General features: G+C 33.5%; 1 protein-coding gene across 1 annotated transcript; it reads right to left on the bottom strand.

The window, feature by feature from the left end:
• Nucleotides 1-23,450, bottom strand: LOC121381405 (DNA-directed RNA polymerase I subunit RPA43-like). The gene is made up of 3 exons (XM_041510704.1): nt 23,187-23,450; nt 11,162-11,500; nt 1-381 (listed from the first exon to the last, which is right to left on the bottom strand). Exons 1-3 carry the CDS (start codon nt 23,381-23,383, stop codon nt 234-236), a joined length of 684 nt encoding a protein of 227 aa, XP_041366638.1. The 5' UTR covers nt 23,384-23,450; the 3' UTR covers nt 1-233.

Here is a 23,450-nt window from a genome sequence, read left to right as displayed (position 1 = left end):
TGTAGGCAAAACATTTTAATCACAAAATGTTCTTTTATACAAAGATGCATTTCAAATGTACCTTGCAATCTGGGAACAATGACATATAATCATTATGTAACTTTGAAGACACAACCTACCAAAATATTATCACATTTGCACTACATACATTGTTTCTTGGTCATAAAATTAATATGCTCCAATCAAGTAACGTTTATGATAACCAATCATCTGAATGTTTTTTACTTCTACTTTTACTTGGTTTTTGCTAAATAAACATCGGCAACGTTCTGATGGTCCAATATACATTTTTTCTTTTTCTTCTTAATAGTGGGTACGTCTTTGTCCACAGATTCTTCTTGTTTTCTTTTAACACATGTAGTTGCTTGGTTAGTTACAGGTCTAAAATTAAAAAATTAAAATAAAAGCACCACAATTTATTACAATACATGTACTTTTTAATAACTTCCACTTCAAATGAAAAAAAAAAAAAAATGAAGTTATTATACTTAGTGTCATGATGAAGGAAAATTGCCCATATCAAAATTACAGATGATATATAGCTCACAATACCTGATTCACTGTGTTTTCCACATAAACCAAGAAGTTGCAGCTTAGGTGAAGTGATTTAAAAATAAGAAATAAGAAATAAACCTTATAAAAGTAAAATGCCGATTAAACACAGTTTTAATGTATAAATACCATACCATAAACATACTGGCATAAGCAGGCGCATATCTGTCAATAATCGTTTTTGAAGGAAATATCTTGTAAGTACCCACCAGTACAAATTGGCATTTGTAAATGAATATGGAATATAGGAATGGATACGAGGTCAAAACAGGAATCGATACACAAGAAAGGGTTTCGTGTATCGTATCGTCAGCAGTAGTTTATCGTGATGCATCGGTGTATCATGACACCCTTAATGATAAAATCTAATGTAACATGTCCAATGGACAGGAGTTGGGGTGATATAGGGCACAAATGTTCATTCTGTTCATGTGTAAGCTACACAACTTTAAATACATGTACATGTATATGGAAATTAAAATGAAGCTTGACAAATACATTATGTCAGATGTTTTTGTCTTGGATTTGTTATTTTTATTAATATTGTTGCTTTTTTAGATTAAGAATCCATCTTTAGAAATAATACCTAGAGTCATTTAATACCATAGTCACGTAGTACCCAGGACTGGACCTTGGTGCTAGTCTAACGGGTTACTAGATTTTTTCAACTGTCAAATAGATTTACTATGATACATTAAATTTGCTAGTGTCTAAAATGCACCTTTCAAGAGTGATATGAGTGTGCCAATGGTGTTAATTGCTCTCTGCTGAAGGGCAGGTGTAAATTAAGAAACATGATTTTTGACGAAAATTTCTGTATTCGTCTCTGCAAGAAATTCTGTGATGAAGGTAAACATTATAAGTAATCCAGTGGCCGAGTCAAATGCAATGTTGCATTTTCATTAACCCTATATCATAGTAGTACCTTTGTTCATCCCTGAAATATGTAATTACAAACTACAATATGACATCACAGTTTGTAATTATCAGGGATGAAAAACATTTATTGTACATTTAACTACTATATGTAGGTACAAAGTATATTTGGGTAGGCCCACACTTACATACTGGTATAATAACACCATATGCATCAAAGCTTTTAAGCTATGTTTACTTATATACCCCTTCTTTCTTTTTTTCACTCTTTTTAATTTGTCAGCATAGTACATTATGTAGTTTTATGTAAATGTGTACATATAAATCAGTTGTAGAAAAAAAGAGAACAAGAAGTTTGTTTTGTTTAATGACACCACTAGAGCACATTGATTAATTAATCACTGGCTATTGGATGTCAAACATTAGGTAATTCTAACTCGTAGTCATCTGAGGAAACCTGCTACATATTTCCTAAAGCCTCAAGGAATCTTTTATATGCACTTCCCAGACAAGAATGCAGGTCTTTCCCCAGGATTTTTTTAAGGTGCTTACATTTTTAGCATCAGTATAACACAAATCAAGCCAAAATAAGTGGGGTAGTGGGTTGAAAACAGTTAAGTGTTTGCCTTCAATCCAGCTAATCATGCTTTTTTTCTTTTCTTGTACTTTTTTTTAAAAGTAACCCATCAATTCCCCACCTCCAACAATTTCATAATTTGTGCCATGTTGTTGCTGTTGATTTCAGCATCGTGTTAAATGCTTGTTGTGATTTCTGCTTGTAAAATACCTAGGCTAAGAATGCTGACTTCACAGATTATTCCATTTATATAAAAAAAAAGTTAATAAAATTAAAATTTACGGTCTTTTTAAAATCCAGCTAACTTATTAAATGTCACCTCACAGTCTTACAAATATATATCTAACAAATATGATTATTGTAAACTAATTCAGTGTACGTTTAACTGCAATTAGTATAAATACTGCATGTTTATTTTCCACGATCGTGATCTGCATACGTGCTCTCGACAAAAGTACAAAATTAACAAAGACAAAGGAAATAAACGAAACTGCAGTTAGGTATGCATTGATGCAAACAACTATTGTTTTTCTACAAATCTACATCACGATTTACTTCCGTGTAATCGTATTGTTTAATGTCCGCAACGATGTCTCTTGACACGTGGGTGTCAGCTGACTGAAGCGTGACGTATATTCGCGCTGAGAGCTCTCCTCAGTTCAGCCAATGAACGTTCTTCCTAATGTTCGCAAACTATTTGATTGGTGTCTGTCGTGTCCATTTGGTTTAACGTGAAGCGCACAAACCAGTGTAGCGAACATTTTGTTTTAGCTCGGTCTGGCTGAACTCAGCCCTTGGGATAGCCTACATGTCTTTCGGCCCTGAACATGTGAAAGCACATACCACAGCATTTGACCAGTTGTGGTGCACTGTTTGGAATGAGAAAAAAGACCCAATCAGTTGAATGGATCCATCGTGGTGGTTTGATCCTGCGACACAAGCACCTAAAACGAGCACTTAAATGACTGACCTAAATCCCAACCCCAGTTGTAGAAGACTATGTACAATGTTCACTTGCTGGTATGCCCCACAAATTGGATGTTGTCGACTGCAAGAAAGTGCTGTGGTGCCCCATCTGGGACCTAATTCACTAAACTCATGCAACTTTGCGATCTCGCAGTGCAATGCTAAGTCTTACAAAGAAGATGCTTTGTTGTCTAGCAGAGTCTATGAGACATTTGTGAATTAGGCCCCTGGTTTGCCACTGTGCCTTAATCCCCAAATATCGCATAATACAATTTTTATTCCTAATATATGATATTGATGATACCGAAAAACACTCTGGTATATATATTTTTTTTTTTTATTATTATTTTTTTTTTAATATAAATCTAGTCATGGTGACCAATTAAAAACCTGTCCTTTTGTGCCATTGTACATTCATACAGTTTGTGTGATAAAACCAACTTGAAAAGTATCATATGCATATGTATTTTAATTAAATGAACTAAAATCATTTATGTAATATAAACATCTGCAATTCACAAACATTTGAAGTCCTGGGATAACACCTTAAGAAGGGACTGAAGCTACTAATAAAATTTCTATAGGAGAATGGGGGGTGTTACCTGATCATTTTGTACCTGTCTTATCAAAAGGACTTCTGGCAGACTAAGAGTAATTAATTTACTTCACACATTAATACTAATTAAAAGCTATGGGGCAAGTTGTAATAACTAAAATTTTAAACAGCGAAATGAAAGATGTTTTAGCTTTGTATTTGCTTAATATACATATTCAGTTTTATAAGCCCTGTTCAATATCATTTACAGTCAAAATGCCTCTTGTTTGTTCAGAGAAATAAAGATGCTACAGAGAAAAAAAATCATAATGTACATACACAGTATGTAAATATATATACTGTCAAAAAGTAATAATGTGCATTCTTTAGCTTAAAATGTTCATGAAACAATCCGAAAATAAATTGTATTTTTGTTAACACCAAGTAAACAGTAACCTTGTTAAAACCCAATGGTAATCATAAATTTGAAGAAAAAAAATCATTCAGCTTTGAATATAACTATAAAAGGTTTTAAATAAAGCAATAACATTTCCCATATTTAAAAAATACAGTTTTAATATGTTTGAGATGAATATTAATAGTTTCCATTAATCAGCTGCAAATCTACTGATCATGGCCGGATGTGACAATATGGTAGTATCCATAACCAATGCACTGAACATATTTATTTTCAAAATATAATATTATTAACATTTTAGTATCAAGTTTACTATTATGTTTCAGTGTAACTTAATTTGTTTACTTGTTTACAATATGACTTGTTTGTAAAAGTAAATTTTAGGAAAGATTTGACTAAAATTATTTTTTCTCTCAAATTTCACCTTAAACTATCTCTCTCTAAAAAAAAATTGCCAAAAATTTGCAAAACTATATCATATTCATATGAACTATATATCTTACTGGTATTACTGTTGACATTTAATCACTTAGTTGTGGGCAAGTTACATTTTAGTATTTTTACCACAAAGTTTCTATATTACTTGTTTGGTTATAGACACTAAAGAGAATCCTTACTGCATGAATATAGCACTCCTAGTAGTATGTTATTGGTAGGATTCTATCTTCAATGTTAGGTCTCATTGTGAACTTAATTGGTTATGCAAGTTAAAAATTAGCTAAACACTCGACACAATTCAGAAATATTTTCAGCATGAAGAATGTCCTGCTAGTCATAATTTTTTTTTTTTTAGGGGTGAATGCTAGATGAAAAAAACTATTACCAATTCAACTATATTATTTATGTTTGTTATTATTTTTTAATTAGTTACAAAATAAAATACAATAAAATTTGAGTACATATTTTTTTTTTTTATAAAGTATCTAAATTTATAATGATGCTTTTTGAAAGGTTATGGACACTACATTTACAGACACTACAAATCCACATTCAGTGTGTATTTTTTTCAAATCCCTCAGCTACTTAACTTTTCTATTACTTTACAGAGTTTCTCCATACATCTGACATTGTAAACCTCAACTGGATGTAGAATTCTTTTGATCAAGTCAAAAATTATTAGATGGTTATGGACACTACAGATTTGTTTTGTGACAATAAACCTATAAGTTGCCGTAATTTTGTAAAATGTTTGTAATGTTATAAAATATGACACTTTTTATTCCTAAATCATAAATTTATACTAATTATATTGGTGAGAAAATTCAGTGTAACATAATTTAATTTCACTTAATTTTTAAAGACTTAATGTCCATACAGCATGAGGTGTAGACTGTCTTTGAAAAATGCATAACGAACTAGTATATTTACATAAATTGCAATACCTTTTGAACCTGGTGACCAACTTTTATAAAATAACTCACATTTTAAAGAGAATTGAATTGTCTGCAAACCACTGTCATTTTAACATAAAACATGTTCAATACATTTTTACAACAAAGGGATGATTTCAGTGAAAATTAAAATGGAAATCTGTATCAACAAAAAGTACCCTGATTTAATCCACTAATTGACTCGCTGTGCAATTTTTATTGAAATGTGAGACCTGAAATACTCTACACAGTTGTGTGACCCATATGCATCAAAACAAACCAAAAAGTGACGTGTTGGGCCACAATATTTTCTTATAGGATAGGATAGGATACATCCATTACTTTTTCAATGTTTATATTAAAAGTACAATTACTGAGTGATTTCAGATTTATATTATTGTTTTATACATACATGTATGTATCTTAGCTTGATTTCTGTTATACTATATATAGTTCCAAATTCGATACCTAGCACAGTATAGACAACAACAAAAAAACATAAAAGTGCCTGCCTTTTATATACATGTATCAGGGCTTCTACAATTTTTATAAAATGTACTAGCCATGGGATCTGTAATTTTTAAAATTTACTAGCCATTATTAAAAATCCACCAGCCCTACTTTACTTAAGTAAATACAATTTATTGAAATTTATTAAATTTTATTAAAAATGCCTAGAATACCAACACATTTATGTGAACGTGCTATCAGCAGCAATCTTCAGACACGATTTCATCAGACAGGACATACTAACGACTTACAATATCTGGGATAGTCTAGATAGACGTGTAAGGTGTTGACCCAACCTGCCATCAAACATCAATGAACTTCGACAAGCATTAATTGAGGAATGGAACAATATTTCACAGGCAGAAATCCACACACGTCAGTTCCATGCGGCGGCAATGCAACGCAGTCATCAATTTGTGAGGTGGCCATACCCGATATTAATGTGTGATTTTTATTTATGATCCCTACTACATTTTGTCAATAAATTCTTCCTTCTATTGTAAAATTTGGGCAATATTTCTTTTCCAAACATTTGCACCATAGAACACACTTTCAGTATAAACATATTTTGGTTTGGTTTTAACCTTTCCAAATTCTGCTGTCAAATTCAAAGGAAGTTTCTTTTTGGTTTCAATATATATAAGCATGCATACAGCATGTGTGTTAAAACTTCAATACACGCAAATTTGGCAATGTACAAGTTTGGATAGACTGTGTTTTCAAGATCCAAAATTATATATAACAATGAATTTATTTTTATTAAAACTATAATTAAAAAATACAATTACTTAATGATAATGATGCATTTTAGATTTATAAATTATTGATTTATACATATCTTAGCTTGATTTCAGTTATATACTAGTTTAGAGTATTGCACAGTAAATATAACCTCAAAAAGCCGATTTATGACAATGAAAACAGTTACAATATATATTTTTATGCTACACTGTAAAGGAACCCATCAGCTACAATACCAAAAGTAAGAACTTAAATGTAATTCAATATTTATATACAGTTTTATGTATAAAAGTAGCTACATGTACATGATCAAAATCAACATATCAATAAACTACTGATGTTAAATTAAATTTAAACTGACTATTTATTGACATGTAAATCCATTATTTTTTCAATGTTTATGTTAAAAGTATAATAACTGAGTGATGCATTTCAAATTTATATTATTGTTTTATACATACATGTATGTATCTTAGCTTGATTTCTGTTATACTATATATAGTTCCAATAGTCAATACCTAGCACAGCATAGACAATAACAAAAAAACATCAAGTGCCTGCCTTTTACATACGTGTATCAGGGCTTCTACAATTTTTATAAAATGCACTAGCCATGGGATCAGTAATTTAAAATTTTTACTAGCCACGATTAAAAATCCACTAGCCTTACTTTACTTAAGTAAATACAATTTTACTAATAGTAATAATTAGATGTCACCCAAAGAAGAAGATAGAGCTTATAAGATTGGGGAGGTAGGAGTGGGGACAGGATATTCATATAAATTTACAAAATATACTCTTCTTTCACTAGCCATCGGGCATGGTAATAGTAGTTATTTTACTAGCCTAACATTGAATATCATTGCCATGGGAGTGGGGCTACCATAATCTAGAAACCCTGGTGTATGTCCCTCCATACTTACCTATGTACCTCCATTACCGAATGTTCAAAAACCCATTAAATTTTTTTTATGATGCCTAAAACATAAAACCAATCAAAAAGTAAATTGTTATGACAAAAACTCAATTCAATATGAGCAATTTTATGTTTAAAAGTAGCTAAAACTGTGCTCCGTTACCGCTTGATCTTGCCCAATGGTAATGGTGGCCACCATTTTTGTTATTTACACAGAAGTGGTCATATATATAATAGCAGTGTTACATGTACATGTATATTACCTCAGTTGATGAGGGCTGGCTAACTACACAGAGACCATAGTTTTGGGAAAAACCCAGTGTAGGTCCACCATACCCAATCTAAACGTTCATGTGCTAAGCATGAGTTACATCTAAGTAACTTTTATTCAGATTGTAAAATGACTAGAGACTGGTGTGTCAGAAAGTTTACACGACTGTGGTAAGAAATGACTCGGACTGTACATGCATCGAATTAAGTACATTGCCTGGTAACGCACGTACATGTATGTGGTTACCATAAATTAAGAACCTGGTAACCTACATACATGTATAGGTTACAACATATTTATAAAGTTTACAATTCCCATTATCATTCCTCATAAACATGCTGATACTTTGTTGTTCATTCATATCACTGTTCTCATTATACTAAATTATTGTTTGTGTAATTTATATTTAAACAGCATACAGTTGATCAAAAGTTAGAACTTAGGTGATCATATTTTTGTTCACAAAATTTGTGAAGAATTAATTACAGTAAAGTACTTTTAGAACAACTGTACACGCTTATAACAAATTACCAGTTAGAATGAACTGATTGTAAAGTCCCGATTCCCCCCCCCCCCATATAGTATTAATAAATTTTAATGTATAAAAGGAACTACATGTGTATAAAAGGAACTACATGTGTATGTATAGTGAATTAACTGTTAAAACGAACCAATTTTTTGGTCAAAATTGTGAATTTCAGTGTAAATTAGTGCATATACAGCGAACTGATCATAATTGTTTTGTATCTTATTTGCATCTTATCAATCAGTAGCATTAGCGGCAATGCATCAAAAACTACTGTACTAATAAGATCAGTCAGATAATGTGTATTTACGTAGTCGATTTGCATCAATTAAGAGAGTAATATATTGAACAATTAACAGTATGTTCTTACGTCACTGCTATAGTTCGCTTGTTTAAGTCCCCATTGCTTCCGTGACATTTTGCCAGTATCCAACAAGAAGACTGACACCTGCAACTCACTTGCATCTTATCAATCAGTAGCATTAGCGACAATGTATCCAAAACGATTGCACTGATAAGTCCGATCAGATAACGTCAGATAATACCCCATCAAGTAAGGTATTGATGTATTGAGCAATTGACTGTCTGCTTTCACTTCACTGCTATTGTGTGCTTGTTTAAGTACCGGTATCCATCACTAAGACTGACACGTGAAAGTCACTACACAGTCATTGTAATTAGCGTTAAATAATCAGATATTTTGTTTTGAAGGTAGGTAATACAAATATTATGAAATGTTGAACAGTATTCGGTAGATGCGAAATCATGATGGACACGACAACACTGTTTTTCCAAAGTAAAGTTGATGTAGCTGTGCTTGTTTCATTTGATTGTCGACATTGCTACAGCCCTGCAGACTATGAGACCAACACTTACTAAGCAGACAAAAATAAGCTTTGTTTCAAAACATGACTGACTGAACACTCATTTGATTCAACATGTTGGATTTATTTGCATATTTTGCTTCTATTGGTGATAATAAATGAAATATTTAAAAAACCCACCCCACTAATTCTTGTGTTTATGGTGTTTAAATTGTAAAAATCCAAAATGGCCGACTTCCTGAATGAAAATGGCTAACTTCCACAAATGTGTACAACGACCTACTGCTATAACAAACCATGCTCCTGGTCCCTTGCAGTTCATTATAAGAGTACTTTACTGCAAGTACCATTGTCGACTTTCTTGACATGTGGTCACCCTCTGGTAACCTGAACATCCATTCTCAACTTATTTTGATGCCTGACTTAATTAGTATGACTTTGGTATGAAAGGATTATTTTCATTAATACAGGTTCACTGCAGAACCCATCAAATTAATGTTTCAAACCCTGCAATTAACAAAATGTCCATGGCAAAAAAAAACATACATGGAAAAAATTTCTAATATAGTCCACAGCATAAGAAGTGCCATGGGTATGGAGAATGAAAAACTCCACAGCAATCTCCACGGCATTGGCGATTGCCGTGGGCAATTGCAAAGGTTGTGTTTTTTTCTGATAAAAAATAGCATGGTGTGGAATGGGAGAAAAACTTGTTTAAAGTGGCCTACAATTGTCATATATAATTATAATATTACCATTTTGAATAGTGATATAATCATGACAATAACATCAAGCTCTGGGACATTTAATGTCAGTTTGAGAATAACAAAGTTTTAAGTGTCAAATAATTATACACATGTAACTTTGTGTATACACCACTGATATAAATTGCATCAACCATCAACCAAGTGTGAGAAGATTTAATCCCTTATGGGATAACCACTTTGCACAATATATCATACATGTATAAGCAACATCATACAGAGGTTATTTCCTTTTCCCCTAAACACTCCATCTTTAATAAATGTACAGATGTCATCACCTGTACAAAACATTAAGAATACCAATGAAAGAGACATTGAGAAACATGTACTATACTCATTTAATGTTAAAATAAAAATAAAACAAGTGTTTGTATATGCTTTAGAACTCTGACAGGTACAAATATATGATGAATACATATATATTATATATAAAACTGGAACACAAATTATATAAAACTGGAACACAAATTTGATCAATGTAATGGCACTGGTTATATTCTTGAGAATCCCCTTTTTTCTATTTGAAACATTAATTTTTCCCAATTCACCAAAAAGGGACCCTTAATTTTTTTTTTAGATTATACCCTGATGACTATTGTATGTATTGACTTTTCACAATGGTACGAAATGACTATATAGTATGAAATGACCATGCAGTATGGTATGAACTGGACAGTACGAAATTAGCAAGGTATGAAATAACTATAGTTCTGATTGACATTAGCTCAGTGTTAATTTTGAACTATGATATAAATTTCACACAGCGTTCTCTTAAATGAATGTGAAAGAAATAAAATATTCCATCTACATGTAGTTAGATTTGAAGTACATGAAGTTAAACATTTGTTACCTATGGCAATTTTGAAAGGTTTTTGCTGCAGGCATGTATATATATGACAATTTACCAGTAACTGTTGCCACAAATAAACACACACAAATTATCCTTTTAACTGACAGTAATAATTTTTATTCAGTGGCAAATTAAAAAGCTGTCATCGGTAAAGCTACTGGCACTTGCCATCGATGTAGCCATGAAGTTTGAGCCTTGGAGTTGTATTATTGCCCTTTTTCTCACTTGAAGATAACATTTACCACTTGTTTTAACAGCAAATTATGTATGTTACACTTGTGTCATTTTCATCAACCTCTATTTATAACAAACATACATGTACATGTAGGTCCCCATGTAAAAACAAAGATTTTCTAACTTAAACTTCAAAATAAGGATTTTCTGAGGTTTTTTTTTAAAAGAGAAGATTTTCTGAGTTAATATTCAAAATAAGGATTTTCTAAGTTAAAATTCAAAAGTACTCACATGTACAAGTGTCCATTCATTGACAGGACTCTGTTGCGTGAAAATATGTGATCGACAACAAGCACACATTTGTCTCCAGGTTTGAGTTCACTACCTTTCCACATGGTTCCATTGACCCTGGGTCTTGGAATGGAAGCATTGAAATGTCCATAGACAAGACAACCAACATGATCAACACTGGTCTTGTTGACAATGCCTTTCATCTGACAGCCAATTCTCGGCTTGAACACAATGAAGTCAACTTGAATGTTGAAGTGAACATATGGATCATCGTCCATAACAATTCCACAGGTCTGCATCAACTTCATATTGGCATACCCAATGAGGACACCTTGTAGCCTAGTAAAAATAGTTAATTACATGTAAATTTATGTATTATATGTAAAGAAAAAACAAATCAAGGTCATTTGGAAATTCACTAGTTAATAACCTTAACATTACCATGAGAACAACATGTAGCCTAGTAAAAACAGTTGTAAGTACATGTAAATGTAATATATGGTGGTATAATATATGTTCTGTGTTTTGCCGCCCAACTTTCATGTTATGCCGCGTCCCCTTTCATGTTTCATATGACTTTAAAACATCTTTATTATTTTTCAGATGTCTTGAAATCTTTATTAAAATAATATTAAAACTTTGATCGGTTCACCAAAACGAATGTCAGACCACCATTATCTCCTGTTCAACTACATAAAACATGAATCAGCTTGTACATCGTACCAACATTTTTGTACCAGATATTGAGAGGCAGAATAAGGGGTTGGTCTTTCCACAAAGTCGACCAACACACAATGATATACAGTAACCAAGCTTTCCTTTTTGTTAAAAATTTTGTTGTTGCTTTTTTTTAAAAAGAGGGGAAGAGGGGTGGTCGCACAGCCGCTCCCTTTAATTTTTACCTACTGAAAACAATGCCGGACCAGTGGTATATACCAAAGAAGGGTCGGCAACGCCAAGCAATCAAATACCTCACCCCCGCTAAAAATTATAAATGTAAAACCAAAAAATACATTAAATTTTACACTTACATTACAAAACCTATATACATTGATTCCAAGAATAATCTTTCTACCTATACAATTTAATGCCATCTATTAACCCTGCATCACCATGACGACACCTTGTAGCCTAATAAAAACAAGCTAAGTACATGTAAATCATGTGTTATACGGTATGTAAAGGAAAAACAAATCAAGATTTGGAAATTCTCAATCATAATAAGCTTAACATTACGATACTGGTCAACCTTGTCTCATCAATAAAACATTTAAATTGAAATTTTCTAGTTCAGCAACAAATGACATACACATGTACCTGTATACACATGTACCTGTATACACATGTACATGTACATCATAATTATGGAAACTTAAGGAAAACTTAATATTATTATTGGTAGAATACAGGGCTTTTAGAATACAGTAGCCCAATGCCTGTGGCTAATGTTTTTCACAGTAGGGCTAGTAAAAAGTTTATTCTGCCATTTTAAGTTGGGTTGGGTTATAGTACAAATATTATGCATTTTCAAGTAAAGTATACATGTACGATTGTGAATGGTGATCGTGCACACTTTTATGTGAGAACACATTGCAATGACACAACATGCATAAATTCAGACATGGGTGTGTTGGGGAAACATATTTGTTGGGGTGACCATGGATACGTGATTTTGCATAAATCTTACCATTTTGTTTTGCCCTCTATTTGGATGAGAAACTTCTCATATTGAAAAACAAAAGCTATGCTGTCAAAACGGACCCAGGATGAAACGGCCCTGAACATGCAAATCAAAACGGCCAAAGAAAAAAGTCAAAACAGCCCCCCCCAAAAAGTTAAAATGGCCAAAGGAAAAAGTCAAAATGGCCAAAGGAGATAGTCAAATTAATTCTCGTTACTAATAATGTTAATCGATATAAGCAATATATCACAGGCAGTCAAAATATATATATAAAAACAGTATCACTGGTAAACACTTTATTATATGTTTTTAACAGAAACTGTATCACAATAAATTTTATTACACTAATTTACCACATAAATAATAATAATAATAAAAAACATACACAAAGGATCATTATAGAGACATTTTGCCTATAACTCTACCCTGGTTCAGGCCAATGGTCATACCAGCTCAACGAGCTACGAGGCAATACCGTTTATCTTGCACAAGTGAACTGATGTTGTTCTTCTCGAGCCTTTGGCTTTTACACTTTGGCCATTTTCACTTTTTTTAAGGGCCGTTTTGACTTTTACACTGAGGCCAATTATTGTTAGGGCCATTTTGTGCTGGGGCTGTTATGATTACGATTCAAACAAAATGCTTTCTAGGAAACCTCACTCTGAGTCTAATCCATAAAGGCCATACATTCCTTGTTTTATATTTAATGTTTCTGAAGAGCATCATTAACACCTTTAATATTAAAAATATGAGTGACTCTTCAATAATGACGTCGAGTAAATTTTATTCTGAAATGTTGGACATATCTATCATGGTAATTGCACTCACTTTTAGGATTTATCTAATTATTATTATTTATCCTGTAATTACTTTTTATACTGGGTGGCCCCCCCCCCCCCCCCCCAAAAAAAATGGTACATTCATTATAAATAATAACAATAAAAATTTCATGTAAATTTTTTTTAATAATACTGGTAAAAAAAGAAATTGTTTAATCAAGAATGCGCAAAATATTAATTCTGTGCACAAAGCGATCTTTTTTTAACATGAAAATTACACCTCTCGAAAATAAAAGTATTTTACAGTACTTGAAATTTACTGGCAGCTCAAGTTTTCACAAGTTTCTAACTATACGACTTGGAACGTAAACAAATAGGTGTACCAGACGTTTCGCCCCAAAACCAGCTTGTCCCAAGTGTCATTTCGCCCCTAACTATTTATCGCTTTGCCTTCCCTCAATATTATGTTATATAATAAAGATGATTTTTGTTTTATTTTGTTGCAGGCTTTTTGTTTTGTTATACATGCACATGTGTGTGTTTGTCTGCACTTAGGATTGAGAAAAGAGAATTCTCGGAACTGGTGTGATGTCACACGGCCTAGTTACTGATCATCCGGGTCTTTGGGGGTGAAGCAAAGCCTTAGTGATTACTGTTTTACATAGAATAAAGTTATCATATTAACTTTTTGCATGCCTTGCATATTGTCATTTATTTTCTGTAGCTAACACATAGTTGCAGCATGTCTTATCATGATTATAGCAGCTTGTGTTGTCATAAAAGAGAAATGAACAACGGGAATCTGAATTAGTATAATCTATATTTATTACCGACGTGTTTCCACATACATGTAGCTTGTATGTCAAGGAGACCTGACTAGAGGCAAGGTTGGGCAGAATATAATTTTTGTTGATGCAATTTTCAGGTAATGTTAATTATAAATTTTAACAAGTTTGAAATGATAAGACAATTATTAATATTATAATAATTATGATGTGGGCTACAAAATATATAATTTGTATGTATAATAATAAAATTTGTATGCATGATTTAAGATAATTATTTTTATAATTTAACATTATTATTTTATTTCCAAATAGAATGTAATAAACAAACAATTGAAAAGTTGTTACTTTACAACTTTAAATTACAGTATTATTATTGTCATTCTTAATATATAGATGTAATGGCAACAGTGAAAATGTTTCACTGAATACATACTTCTTTTTTTTTTTTAAACCCCAGTTTCTTGAAATAATGAAATGATTTAGTTTTTACAGATTGTGAAATTATTTGCAGTTGAATGCAGGCAAAAAGAAAATAGCAATTATAAAATATAGCCAACCTCAGACCTTGTCATCTAAGGGGAGTTACCGTATATCTCTCTCTAGCTACCCGTCATTCCCCTGAGATTAGTTCAAGGAAAATAATATATAGCTCCCTTTGGCATGTTAATATTAATATTTTAAATTGCCCCCATAATCTAAATTAGGGGAGCAATTAATAACTCCCCTCAGTTATTTTCATGTCACAGTCTACAACCTTCTAAAACACAGTGTTACCTAATCAAACATGCATACAAATGTTTTAATAATAGGGTTTAACATGGTATATTTATTAATAAAACACAAAAACTTACTTGAGTAAATAATGGTTAATACCGGTATATATATATATATATATATATATACATGTATATATATATATATATATATATATATATATAATATACATATATACATATACATATACATATACATATACATATACACATATACATATACATATATATATATATATATACAGTGGACTCTGTCTAAACCTGACTCACTCCGTACCGTCGAAATAGTCCGGTTTACATAGAGGACCGGTTTAGACAGAGTTTCACCCAGAGTTATGGTTCTTGAATGATTGACAATGACATTTGATCCCATGTTTTGACTACGGATTTGAATCAAATTCTTGTATTAATTTGACTTTAGTTTCTAACGAAAGTTCGATACATTGCCGTTTTTGGGGTCGTTCCGCCATTATAAATGAAATAAGATAACACAAAATATACGAGCGATTCGCACCTATTTATACATGCATTAGGTTGACAAGTATATCTCGCCGAATTCATAAGAGTGAAATCAGTTAGTTTCAACACACACACTAATATTAATCCGATTGATCTAACGACCTACCGCAATAAGAGTAAACTTCACACGTGTGCGATTACATTTTGTATTTGGTGTCCTGATTACTCGGCAATTGCCAATCCGGTGTAGACAGAGATAATTAATGCATGAACGGTTCTTTCGTTCTTGATCTTTGATCCGGAGTCCGGAGTAGACAGGGTACGGATTAGGCAGAGATTTATACCTAAGAGATAAACGGTAGCTGGACGGGACTTTAGAAATGGACCGGTTTACGCAGAGATCCGGATTACACAGAATCCGGTTTAGACAGAGTCCACTGTATATATATAAATATATATATAGTAGTCGTTAGTTTATCTTTTTAAAGATATAAATATATATATATATATATAATATATATATATATATATATATATATATATATATATATATATATATATATATACAGTGGACACAGAATCCGGTTTAGACAGAGTCCACTGTATGTATATATATATATATATATATACTACTCAAAAGAATTTAAGGGTCAAACATTTATAACCAAATACATTTCAGAGTGTATTAGATTGATGATGTAAACTACACCAAAAATTTAATTTATTGTTCCATATTTACAAAAAACCACAAATAAACGTCACTGTATACAAGAAAGTCACATGACATGCTGTCAAAGTTGAAGGTTGTCAAACATGGATTTTACACATTAGAACATTCGTTTAATAGTGTGTGAATCCACCCCTGGCGCGAATACACTCGACACATCGTTGCCTCATGCTGTTGATCAGACGTCTGAAGAACTCTTGGGGAATGGCCTGCCACTCTGCCATAAGAAGTTGACCCAGATCATGAAGGTTGGCCGGAGGGGCATGGTTATCCCGAACTCTCCTGCCTAATTCGTCCCAGGCGTTCTCTATTGGGGCCAAGTCAGGCAAATATGCTGGCCAATCCATCCTGGCGATACCTTGTTGTCTGAGAAAGTCCGTTACCACCCTGGCGCGGTGGGGTCTGGCATTGTCATCCTGCAGAACTGCCCCGCCACCAATCTGCTGAAGGCCAGGCGAACATTTCTTTGCGTATTGCCATCCTGAAGCCAAGCAATAGCCCTTCCTCGATCTTCGATAGTCAGTTGACGTCGTACCATTGTCGAATTTGGAGTGTGCACCGTACACTAACGCAAGCTCCAATTATACGGAAATTCAGCATTGGGAACATGGAATACACATGCAAAGCGTGCAAATGAAGCGCTTTGTGAAAAAGCAAGTTATGAGCACTTAGCAGACCTTTCGCTTTCGCCCTTATTTACGTGCAAATGTAAGCATGTTTTCGCCATTAGAACTAGTCGACAGTGTCAATGACAGTGGATTTTAATTCATTTATGGGTTGCTTAGACCCACTTTCGTCAAAATGGAACAATACCATGCGTGACATGGTCTAGCTAATATAATTGACATTCAGAAAATAATGTCGAAAATATCGTCTGACCCTTAAATTCTTTTGAGTAGTATATATATATATATATATATTGGTGGTTTTTTTATATTTAGTCAAAGTGGATATTGCAGTTATTTTTTTGTTCAGTCTGGTGCTGCATTCGAATTGTTATTGCAATTAAAATTTAAGTAATAAGTACAAAACTAATTTTTGATAATATACAACTGGAGAAAGGAGATGGAGGCAAATATAACTGTTAGTAAACTGATCTATATCAATATGCCTTCTGCTAGACTACACATATTTAACCTAAGTTGCTTTTAACCTGGGTTAAATTACCTCTTGTATAGATGCACTTATGTAGCATATTAAAGGAAAATACATGAATGAGATGGTTAAATGCTATATTATTCTCCATGTCAAACAGTGTTTTCAGAAAGAAAAACAAATATCAGATATGGCAGATGACCATTTTATTGCAGGTAAGTGCTGGAACAGATTGTACACACACACACACACACACATATATAACACAATTTTAAAGAAATAATTTCTTTAAAATTGTTTTAAATACATAAATACAATGTATGTATGATATATATGTGTACATACTGTACACTTGTTTTCTTGTATTATATGTATGTATATGCATGTATATATTATGACACAAAGGCACACACACATTTACCCTCTGCACCCAAGTAAATACTAAACACATTAGTCCATTATTTTAGTTTCCGAGATACAAGTATACCTTTTTTGTTTAATACATTATACATCTGGGCTATTACATATCCATAGGAACAATATCTGGAGTGGGGGAATGGGCAAAATCTCTAGTAGTAGGGACAGTTTGGGGAGGGGGGGGGGGGTGAGCCATATTTATATATAGCGAGAGAAAGTAGAAGAAAACAACCTATACTTTTGTACTGTAGGCCTGCTACAGACACATTTGAATTTTTTTTTTTTTAATTTAAGTTTAAACAAGAACTTATAATATTATAATTATAATATATATATGTAATTTAACGGTATATACTTTTATTTTAAACTTTAAAAATAAATAAATAAGATGTAGTAGGCAAAGTATGGAAAAATAAATACAAGTATAGAGAATCTCCAAGCAACTCTAAAATTAGATTAAATGAAAAATGAAGACCACACAAATTTGATGATAAAAAAAGAGTACACTCTTTATTCAAGAACTGGATGCATCTGTTTGTTTTTCATGGAAGTCGATGGAATTGTGTATTTTATTTACAGTATAATGAAGAATTTTTATCACTGCACATTCTTTAACCATTTAACGTCGGTTAGTGTCAACAAGCAACAATATTAAAATTCAACGTAGTTACATTATGTGTGGGAAGCCATGGCGTTCCATCAGCTTTGTCATGTTTTAGTGCATCTACCCAGAAGCAGTGTCTGGTCTCTTCTTTTCGAAATTTATAAAACGATATTTTTTTTAACATCATGTTATGATCTATGTAGGCAACTGCACAACATGTTTTAGGAATCTTGGCCGTTAACTGCTGTAAATGATCGACCAAAAGTTGCCTCAATTCACTATAGATCAAACCATATGTAACTATAAGGGAAAGCTTCACCGCGTCATGGGATAAACAATGGCGGCCAGGGATCGAAGTAGGCCTCAATTTACAGTTATCTTCCTATTTGGTTGTCCAAAATTCGGAAATTTGTCCGTGCAAGTAGTCTGCTGTTTGACTGATTATTTCATGGCAGACAGCTATGAAGTGGCAACTATTTGACTGAAGTGACAGGGGAGAGCATGTAGTTTGTAAACATGTGTAACTTGTTGACATTGAAGACTTGTTTGTGGTATTTCTGGCCCTTGCTAAAGTAGTGCTTTTTGTGTAAAATGGGTGTACTCCGGCCACGTTTAGAGAGTGTGTTTGTTTAAACCAATATGCTGGGAGAAAGAGATGGACAACAGGGGTTGTCCTTTACAGGGTATGTGTCCCCCAGGCAGGCAAAGGTACATACAAAATCCACAGGCCTGCTAATATTACCCGGTAATAAAAATGTTATACATGTAGCCACTAAGGCTATATAGAAACATATAGCGAAATTAATTGTGGTCTGTGGCCAGTACCAGTATTCTCGAAGGATCGTGAAGCATCCTATTAACGGGAAAATGGATACAACGCACACACATTTTAATCGCACAATCAATTTGATTCAATTAACTACAGACAGGGCTTCTAGATTCCATGGCTAGTGATATTCAATGTTGGACTAGTAAATAACTGCTATTGCCATGCCCAACGGCTAATGAATTTTTTTGGGTCAAATGTTTCAGTTAAGTCTATTTTGTAAATATGAATATCCTGACCCACCCCAAACCCTAATATTAGTGTTTTTAATCTCCCTCTTTATATGACATATCTGATTTTTACTATTATTTAGTAAAATTGTATTAACTTCAAAGTAAAGAAGGGCTTGTGGCTAGTAAATTAAAAAATTACTGATCCCATGACTAGTAGATTTAAAAAAAATTCTAGAAGCTCGTTACAAATATCAATTAATAAAATGTTTATAACCTTACCGGTGTATTCCATCGACAGATAAAACACATGCCACAGTTGAATGTTTACATTTCAAGGACTGGATCGGAAAGCATCCTATAGGTAAGTTTGGAAACCAGTTTACTTCCGGCGGCGCAAAAAGTATGGAAGCTCATATTGGTCATCAATCATTGTTTAAAGAAAACGACATTTCTGGCAACTGGAACATGTGAATACAGTAACAAACAAACATATTTACAAAGTGGTACACTGGTAGGCCCAGTGGAAGTTATTTTTCATCTAATTTGTAATGTGGTCATAAAAATGACCACATTTTGTGGTACACAAAACTTCAAGTGCACCCACCCAATGGCTGCAAACATCACACTGGGCCCAGTTAATGAGAACCACGCAAGAAATATTTTTCAGCTTTGCTGGTTCAAACATATTGCAAACCCAGCATTTTTCTTCATCATGGAAGCTGATTTCACTGCTGTTGTCACACTCAGTTGTTTCCTCAGATGGGTTCGTATCCCGCCGGGGATGACAATAATTTGATCGGCTTCGGTAGCGTCGTGGTTAGGCCATCGATCTACAGGCTGGTAGGTACTGGGTTCAGATCCCAGTCGAGTCATGGGATTTTTCATCCAGATACCAACTCAAAACCCTGAGTGAGTGCTCCGCAAGGCTCAATGGGTAGGTATAAACCACTTGCACCGACCAGTGATCCATAACTGGTTCAACAAAGGCCATGGTTTGTGCTATCCTGCCTGTGGGAAGTGCAAATAAAAGATCCCTTGCTGCTAACTGGAAAGAGTAGCCCATGTAGTAGCGACAGTGGGTTTCCTCTCAAAATATGTGTGGTCCGTAACCATATGTCTGATGCCATATAACCGTAAATAAAATGTGTTGAATGCGTCATTAAATAAAACATTTCTTTCTTTGTTTCCTCAGATGATTTTTGCTTCTTTGTTGCAGCTGTGCTTGTTGCTGGAACAGGGTCTGGTGCAAGTCGTTTGAATGATGAAGATGCTTAAGTTGCTTGAAAACTGGACTTTCTGAAATAGCTTTCCCTCCAGTCTTTACAACTTGATCTTTCTGCTTCTTTGCTTTTTTGTTGGGGAGTTCTTTCACTGAATCTCTGTCTTAAAAAATGGGTCTGCGACTGTTGGTCTGCTGCTTGGAGATTTGCCAGTGAACACTGATGACACAGACAGCTGGTTGCTGTTAATCACAGTAGCATCTAAAAGATAGATGCCTGTCTTGTGGAAACTTGACACCAAGTTCTGTTGAGAAAGAGCTTTCGGATAAATCTTACAATCTCACTCGTCATACTTAGTGATGGCTTCTCTGATGTTTCTCCTCACGAAGCTTGCACATTCAGCATACAGATACCGCTTAAAAGGACCAATGCAACCCACATCTAACGGCTGAGACAGATGATTGGTATGGACAGAATCACTTTATGTTCTCTAGTGCAAGATTTATATGACTAGCATGTCCATCACGCATACAGCAACAGTTTGTGATCAGAATCAGAACTCATGGTGAATTTAAGGAAGTGATTTTGAATTAATCCATGAACAGGATATTGTTTGACCCACCTGTTTCAGACATGCGAACTTGAGTGCCGGGTGTACATTTGTGTGATAAGTCAGATGACTTTCTTTTGCCTTTGAAAATGATGAAACGTGGAATATTTGAGCCTATTGCATTTCCACATGCAATGACAGTCACTGTCAAAGACCTGGAACTGGTGATTGCAGCAGTTTTGCTTTTGTTTAAAGCTACAATCTTACCAGGCTTATGTTCGGTGTTAATTCCTGTTTCATCTACATTGTAATTTATGCAGTGTGGCTTTACGTGCAAATCGTACTTCTCCATAATGGTTTTTAGTTCAGAAAAATACTTGCTTAACTCCTCAAGTGTAGCACTTTTAGCCCTGTATACATGTATTTCTGTGCTTCTCGGTCGTATTAACTGAATTTCAGGCCATCTTTTAAAGAATCTTTTTACACATCCATTAGTTAATGACTTGTCAGGTGCCAAAACAGACATGAAATAGGCATAGGCCAGCTGGACAACTTCTGATCTAGAGTAACCGTAGCCTAAAGTAGCCAAATATGTAATTTAATCAACTAGTTTCTTCTCTTGAATTTTATTAAATATTTGTTGTCCACTACCAGTGTTTTGTGGGTTATATATTTTTTCTGATTTTCAGTCAGCCAGAGTTTGTTTCGGTATGCCGATAAGTTTCGAAGCCTTGTAGACTGTCGTGCCTTCTTGAACTGCTTTTCATGCAGCTAACAATGTCTCAGATTTGTAATATGCATGTTTTTGTAACCTTTATTGTAACAATCCTTTTAGGCTTCTGAAACAATGAAAAGAAGTTTATATTAAAAACATTTATAATATATTTTTTAAAATCACAACATTGAACTTTAAAGTTTAAAAAAATAACAAACCCTGTAGAAAAAAAAATTGAAAATGAGACAATACAAATTTAATCTTCGATTAAGTTGGGAAAGATGGGCTTCCATAATTCATTTTTTGTTGAAAGAATACATATGTCACGTGACCTGACCCAAAGATGAAGCAGACGTGACAGCGACAGAATTCTTTCGCTGTTAACAAGTGCTGATTATTTAGATGCAGGGAGGTATTAATATAGCATATGATTTTTAATCGATGCTACTCTTTAAAATAACGATCATGTATTTTGTCTAAAAATTACTTTTTACCTGTTTTTACCTCTTCTTTTTTCTTCATCGGTAGCAAGTACTTCCTGGTTCAGAATTATTGTGTTGTCAAAGTTCACGTGTGCGCAGATTCGTAATAAACAAGCAGTACGTAAAATAGGACACTTCTTGACTTAATACGCCTTGCAATCTTTAGCGATATGTATTATGTTCGGTTCCGAGAATAGATCAAGTCTGTTAAGGCCAAGAGAATGAAAGTTATAGATTTACGTCCGAACAATTTTTAAAACACGAGGCTTTTTTTCATTTTTCATTATTCATTATTTTTATTGATCTATTATTTCCATACTAGATTCAAGTCCAAATGAGGTCAACACTTCAAGAGTTCGGCAATTTCCGTCAATGTTTGGAATATACTGCTTCCTGCTTAAGGATTCAGTGCTCTACTGGGCTACACTTCAGAATGTATGACGGAGATGGCAGTATTGGCACGAAGGACTTCGTAGACATTACCACTATTGACGATTTGGAACTTGAATTTGTGTGATGATCATTAAGTGCCTTTTTTGTGCAAATAATGAACATTTTGAGCGGTACCTTTAACGGCATGCGGGCGGTGGACGCAAATCTATAACTTTCATTTTCATGGCCTAATATATATAATTTTGGCAGGATAAAGATGGTATCTTAAAACGGTAATCAATTATTCTCTATTTATTAGACCAGTGGGAGTACATGTCAATGACCTTTTTCACAAGAAACTTACTGTGTTGAATAAAGATGCAATTCTTTGTCCAGTTGTTCACAAATCCCTTTTTTAACTTTACATACAAAACGTGGCGGAAGAGCAACATGTCTTTCGCTATGAACCAACTCAAAACACGAATTAGGCTCCTTAGTGCGAGCCAAGGCCAACTCAAAACGTTCACGGTCCATCCTAACAAAACAAATAGACAAAAACATTTATTCTCGTGAAAGCAAAAAATCAAACGTTGATGGCCGATGCCATTACATTTCTTCTTGTGTATTT

The sequence above is a fragment of the Gigantopelta aegis genome, chromosome 9 (genome assembly GCF_016097555.1).
Source record: "Gigantopelta aegis isolate Gae_Host chromosome 9, Gae_host_genome, whole genome shotgun sequence".
In the NCBI taxonomy this organism is placed as follows: domain Eukaryota; kingdom Metazoa; phylum Mollusca; class Gastropoda; order Neomphalida; family Peltospiridae; genus Gigantopelta; species Gigantopelta aegis.
The sequence above is the reverse complement of the archived record's forward strand: the minus strand, read 5'-3'. Positions and strand labels throughout refer to the sequence as shown.